General features: G+C 33.6%; 1 protein-coding gene across 1 annotated transcript; it reads right to left on the bottom strand.

The window, feature by feature from the left end:
- Positions 1-2214: 2214 nt before the first annotated feature.
- Positions 2215-6036, bottom strand: LOC114735272 (probable tyrosine-protein phosphatase DSP4). The gene is made up of 5 exons (XM_028922954.1): positions 5594-6036; positions 5395-5488; positions 2917-2974; positions 2773-2816; positions 2215-2690 (listed from the first exon to the last, which is right to left on the bottom strand). Exons 1-5 carry the CDS (start codon positions 5842-5844, stop codon positions 2505-2507), a joined length of 633 nt encoding a protein of 210 aa, XP_028778787.1. The 5' UTR covers positions 5845-6036; the 3' UTR covers positions 2215-2504.
- Positions 6037-6446: the final 410 nt, after the last annotated feature.

Genomic DNA, 6446 nt, shown 5'->3' with positions numbered 1-6446 from the left:
GACAAAGTCTTCAGCATCTTTAATGTCTTCATCTGACTAGTTCTTTTGCTTGTCAAGACCTTTCAACTTGTCTGCAAAAGAAAGACCTCCAACATTGTATTCATTTCTCTTTGATCCCAACTTCGGTCAGTTGCCTTAGAGAAGATTGTCTCTTTTTTTTTTCTAATCATATTCTTAATCTTCTTTGAACTCTAAGCTAAGAGGTCACCCTTCTCTTGAGAAGAAGGAACCAACATTGATGATCTTCCAGAGAGAACAAGGGCACGAGAGTTGGCCATTGTCTCTATTTTTTTTTATTTTATATTATCAGCTATTGTTTATGCTAAAATGAGAGTATTGCAATTAAAGCAAAACGGCAATGGGCAAGCCATCCAACTCTATCAAACTCGTCAAATCTTACTCCTATTTTCTAATGGCTAGGATTCGACTTCTCAGAGATGTCTTGTGTAGTCTTTACATATTGGGCTGAATAGCTTTATTCTTAACACACATATATATATAGACGGGGGAGAGAGAGCAAAAATGGACTTTTAATTTGGAAAACCCAAGCCTTCTTTATTTTTTTCTCAAAGGTATTTTAAGAATTTCACTTTGAAGAATTTTTGTGGGTTGGGGGAGCCATTTCAAACAAACTGATTCGGTTAAATTGAATCGGTAAATCTCTTAAAGAAAACTACGCAAAAAGTTTTGGAGAATGTTACCTAGTTTGAGTATTGAATTTTAAAATACTACACCTAGTCTTCAATATAAGATATACTATATCTGGTCTTTAATATAAAAACTAGTTTGATATTTAATTTGGTATAAATATAAGATGTCAATCCACTTTATCTCTCATATTTATTCTTTTTTTTCCAAAATAGCCCTTGTAGTAGTTGTACATGCTAAAGATTTTATCAAATGGTAATTTTAGCTAATACACATAATTAGTAAGGATATTTTAGAAAAAACAACACCTATTTATTACAAATAAATAAATCAATTTTCTTAATCTACTCAAATTAGTCAACTAGTTCTTATATTAAAGACCAAAGATAGTTGTTTGTAATTTAATTTGAACTACAAACTAGATTTTATACTAAAGGCACGAATTACTATTTAATTTGAACATTTGATATTCTTTATTATTGGTAGTATTGTTAATATATAATGTTTCTCTTAATGAAATTATTCATTATAGTGTGGATAACCAAAATTTTATAACAATTTTTTCAAATAATCACTATTTGGCATCTTTATTTTTATTCTTTTTGCTTTAAATAATTATTTGCCATAATTAAGCATTATCTATTATATAGACGCCACATCACATAACATACACAAGCATACAATGTATCATTTTATTTGCAATAATATTTCAACTAGACTAGCAATTATTAGATACGATGCTTTGATGCTAGCAAAATTTTATAACAAAATTTTCAAATAATCACTATTTGGCATCTTTATTTTTAAAGATGAGAGCTTGGCAAGGGCGATGCATTGCAATAGTGCCAAAGAATTTTGGGTGCTCTTGAAGATAGATACAATTCCAAGAAAATGACAACTAAACCAGAATTTTAGGGAAAAACTATCTCAGAGGATTTCTACTGAAGGACAAGAGGAGCAAAATAGCTTATTTCAAAAAGAAGAAGGAAACCTCAACAATAATCAAAATGATACACATGGAAGATAGGATGTACACCAATCATGTCTCATCCATCGAAAGATGATACTAAGATATTCAAATTGGCTCATCCACAAAAACCAAGAAGCCAAAGCAAGAAAGGAGAAACAGATAGATTCGTTTTAATTTATGAGCCACATTATTCTTATGAAGATGAAGTTTGGGGTACGCATTATATTGATATTCATGATGGAATCAACTTTATTTTAGTCATACTTCCTTCAATATAACATAAAATAGACTTGCACAATGTAATATAATTATATTTGAACTTTAAGCTAAAAAAGACGATCTGATATCTAGTCATTTTATGTGATCCAAATGACATCTTTATGAGTTTGACACAAATTGTGTTACAAAACACTGAATTAGTTGCAACAATTCATACATTTCCTCAATTGAAAACCTACACACCAAATGTGGAAACACTTATGCTTATAGTGTATTTTTTGTAATATGTATCGTGAATATAGAAAGGGAAAAAGAGAGCCTGGCCAGCAGGGTATAAAGCAAGCGCTGAGTTGGGTGGTGAAGATGACGTGCAAAAATTGAAGTCACAAAAGCTAAATCTAAGCTGATATAAATTGGAAGTTGTAAAATCATCATCAAATCACTCGGTTCATCTTGGCACAAAAATGCCACATTGAGGATACCACACGTACGACCAAAGTAACAGCGAAGCATAAGAAACAGAACATAACATTGCAACTTAAAATCTACTCTCAAATTCACCAAGATAATAGTAAAAAGACAGAGAAAAAGGCAACTTTCAGTCTTCTCTTCATCACGGAAAGTTTCCATGGAGGAAGCCATAGCTTTCTCAAATAGGCCAATGTTTCTACTTCTTTGAGCATGAGAAAGACATTGGATTGTTCTTCAAGCTAGAGATGTCAAACAATTCTATAAACCTCTGATCAGACACTCTAGCTTTGGCAGCAGCGAACCTTTGGTACTCATCAAATACAGATGATAGACACCATCTCTGCAATCTCCTTAAGCATCCCACTATGCATCCAGTGCGATGCTGCTCGTGGTAAAAGCAGAGAACATTAATGATTAATCTAGGTCAAATAAGAGAAGTGTAAAAGAAAAGATCCATAGCTTACCTTTCCTCGTTTGCAATGAATCAGCACCGGGTGGTTCCTAACATCTGGAGCGAGATTTACAGACATGATTAAAGTAAATAAATATCTGAACAAGCTTTCCTACTTTACAGAGGATATAATAATGAAGTTTAAGTGAAGTTATACCAAGTACTACTTGCAACGCTTCACGCACCGTATGCTCTGGGATGTTAACAAAAGGTTCCTGCCCACAAAAAATGTTAACAAAGTGAAGGATACATGTGTTTTCTTACATATCAGTCCATCAAGTCACGTGAGCTTTCTGGTATCAATTACAGCTCAGTAATAGATTTTTTTTTTTTTTTTCAAAAGAAAAAAGCATAATTCTTAGGAAGTTATACAGCAATATACTCCCAGGTTAGTCAACTTTTCCCCTTTTCCTGGCATTTGCTGCCAAGAAGATGCCATCAAAAAAGGAAATATCTAAAAGAGGATACATTACATGAGATAAATACAGCTGAAGGATCCCCAGGGTGGGCATAAACGTTCTATACCATTTGACAGAAGATTGTGAGGAGAACAAGAGTGAGGGAGAATGCAAGTCCAATACAGGAATTGTAATTCCTGACACAGGATTTGATCTCGGGTAAAGAAAATTATGAGAAACTGGATGGACCAAGCAAGGGAAGCTGGAAAGAAGATAACTACCATTGATGACCATTTAGAATAATATAATTCTGTAAGCCAAGGTCGACTGCTTTGAAAATAGCTCATACATAAGTTACTCATCTCATTCTCCTAGACTTGCATGGTATGGCGGCTGATCTACTTGGTCAAATAATCACCCTGTTTGAAAGTAACAAGCACCAGCATGGTTCCTTTTCAATTAACGAACATAAATCTGGCCACAATGCGTGATCAATCAACCAGCAAACCCTTTCACCGTATGTGGCAATGGTATACAAGTTCAAGTTAAGCTCTTCAATAAAAATGAAGTTGGAATAAAAGAATTCACATGTTGGAGAATATGAAAATGATAAGGAAGGACAGAATGCAGGTCAAAAAGTACTTCCAGAGCTATACTGAAGGACATCAGAATAGAAAATATCAGTTACCAGAGAACCACAAAAGTCTAATTTCAACAATCTAATACAGAGAAGTAAATTCACAAAAGGATGGCCTGGTGCTGGAAATAGATGGGTACTCCATAATCATAGCCAACCACAAAAGTCTGCCACAGTTACTGAATATAGGGTCCATGTAATGTAACAAATAACCCTCCATTCTCTCTCTTCCCTATCTTTATTGTGTTAGCCCATCACTGTAATAAAGATGGTCGTATTACCTTGTTTCTTCTAAAGGCACGAAATGATCAAGGAACCAACAAAAGTGAACTAAGAAACACATTCATGGTAAAAGTAAGAAAAATTGGACCAGAAAAAAAAATGACTGGACACGTTAATTTACGCCTCTTACAACCAATATAGTCCTTTGATATAGGAGAAGTATTTTGCTTAAGTTTATTTATCTGTTCCAATATATGATATAAGACGCATTCTTTTAGAAACATCTGAAAGCATCATAATAATTTGAGCAATGAGAGAGATGAGTATTTTTCACTCAAATAGTTGAACACAATCACAATGACGATGCCTATAAATTTTTCATTCGAAAAAAAAAAAAAGAAGTACTGAGATCAACTTCACAACAGGCACTAGCAATTTCACGATATTAATTATCTTGATTTTAATGGCGACATTTGCAAAGAAAAACATTCAGTGTGCACAAAAAAATTCACATGTTACAAAGACAGATCAAATCCACTTAATATGGTGATTAATTAAAACAAAACACAAGATACAGAGATTAATTAGAAATCAGAATGCTAATTACTTGGCAATATTTGTTACTTTGATAAAATTGTGATTACTACATTTTGAAGGGAAAGCAATTGCTATGTGCACAACTAGACAGACATGTAAAAAAACAAAATAAAACACCATCACCTAAATATTATAGTTTGGCGGAGCAACAAAACTATTATAATGTCAAACATAGAATTTTTGTTTTCTTGATTTGGATTAAATAATGGAAGGTGTCCTTGGCTCCTAGCAACTTTCTTATTGCAGAATCATTTAATATGATATAATTTTACAAGGTTGTCTTCTTCGTTTGTTTCCACATTGGCACCTGGTGACTAATATAACTAAGTAAATAATCAACAATCTTTAAGCTAAACGCTGGATTTTAAGAGAGAACTACTGTCATTTAGTTCGTTGTCATTGATATATCTAACTTTCGCATGAATGAATGATGAGTAGTTGGACATAGACATATGACTCTTAATGCCCAAATTAAGCTGTACTAATCTAATAATTTCCCCCCTTGTTACATTTAATGTTCTCATCAATTAGACTGATTGGTAGTATCCAAATGAATCAACCTCACATTTAAAATGTCATAGCACTTATGCATGGGAAATAGCAAATTATCAGCAAAGCACCTGGATGCATTCCTACACTATTGTTAACAGAGTCGGATGATTTCAGAAGCATCAAGCAAACATAATGGAAGCAACCAATTCTCTTAATTACTAACAAACAGACAACATAATTGGGGGTAAAAGGTCAGCGGTGGTAATTAAAACCAGAAACAATTCAAGACCTTGAAGGCATCGATCCCAAATTGATAGAGCCTTATTCCATTAGCCTTCAAAAATTCGGAAGTCGCTTCTGGATACGGTTCAGGGCACAAACATCTGAGCAAAATCCGAACCGAATCAAAACCAAAAACCCGAAAAACAAAATGAAGAACGACAGCAATTTCGGTTACAAAGCAAAATGAAAACAGAAATGGAACTCACATAACCGAGCGGAGGCGAAGAGATTTCAAGAATCCGAAATTGGCAGAATCAGGGAACCCCGCCCTGAAAATGCCATTATCGACCATGGCGAAGTTCAGAGGAGGCACGAATATCTCCTCCCCATCTTTATCGACATCGGCCCCATTGGCCGTAGCAGAATTTGGCGATTGAAGACCATTGGCGAAGCTGACAAGGGATTCAGAGGCATTGTTTTCGGCGAAGATCTCTCCGTTTGAGTTCTCCAACTTCATGTTTTGGTTGCTAAAAAGCGCAAACAGGGGGAAAAGGAGAAAGAGACAAATATTGAAGGACGATTCAGAGAATCAGGAGGGTCGAAGAAGATCTACCGCATCATGGGGTCTGCTTGGCTTGAGGTGGCTTTATATATAGTTTCTGAAAGTGAAAAAAAAGCGAAAGGATCTTCGGTGAGATGCTCTGGACTGAGGTGGCTGAACACTCACAGACTTGAGAGACAGAGGCGTGTAAAGAAAGGAACGACAAGAATATGCTCTCAACCGAAGCCACCAAAAATTACCATGACAATGAAAGGTTTAGGTGATGTATTTAATTTTAAAAAAATCTTTTAGTCTTTTAATTTTAAAATTATTAATATTAAATAATATTTTTTGCAATAATTATAGTTGTTTTAAAAATTAAATTTAATATGTTAGTATTGGAAAATATTTTATCAATATTTAAATTTAATATTATCATTTTTGTGTTTAAATTTAAAATTAAAGAATTAAATATAATTTTTAAAATTAAAGGAATAAAACTGAAACCTTGTATAAATTTAAATATTAAAAGTATATTTTTTTCCCAATATTAATAAAGAAATAAATCTTACTTTTAA

This window comes from Neltuma alba, unplaced genomic scaffold (assembly GCF_004799145.2).
Source record: "Neltuma alba isolate B1F8T4 unplaced genomic scaffold, ASM479914v2 tig00013196_pilon, whole genome shotgun sequence".
Taxonomy (NCBI): domain Eukaryota; kingdom Viridiplantae; phylum Streptophyta; class Magnoliopsida; order Fabales; family Fabaceae; genus Neltuma; species Neltuma alba.
Note: the sequence above shows the minus strand (reverse complement) of the source record. Positions and strands in the feature narration are given on the sequence as shown.

Coding starts and splice junctions, on each gene's coding strand:
- LOC114735272 (XM_028922954.1), bottom strand. CDS start 5,844: ATGAAGTTGGAGAACTCAAACGGAGAGATCTTCGCCGAAAACAATGCC. Junction 5,489..5,593: donor CTTCGCCTCCGCTCGGTTAT/GTGAGTTCCATT, acceptor GATTTTGCTCAG/ATGTTTGTGCCCTGAACCGT. Junction 2,691..2,772: donor TTCATTGCAAACGAGGAAAG/GTAAGCTATGGA, acceptor TACCACGAGCAG/CATCGCACTGGATGCATAGT.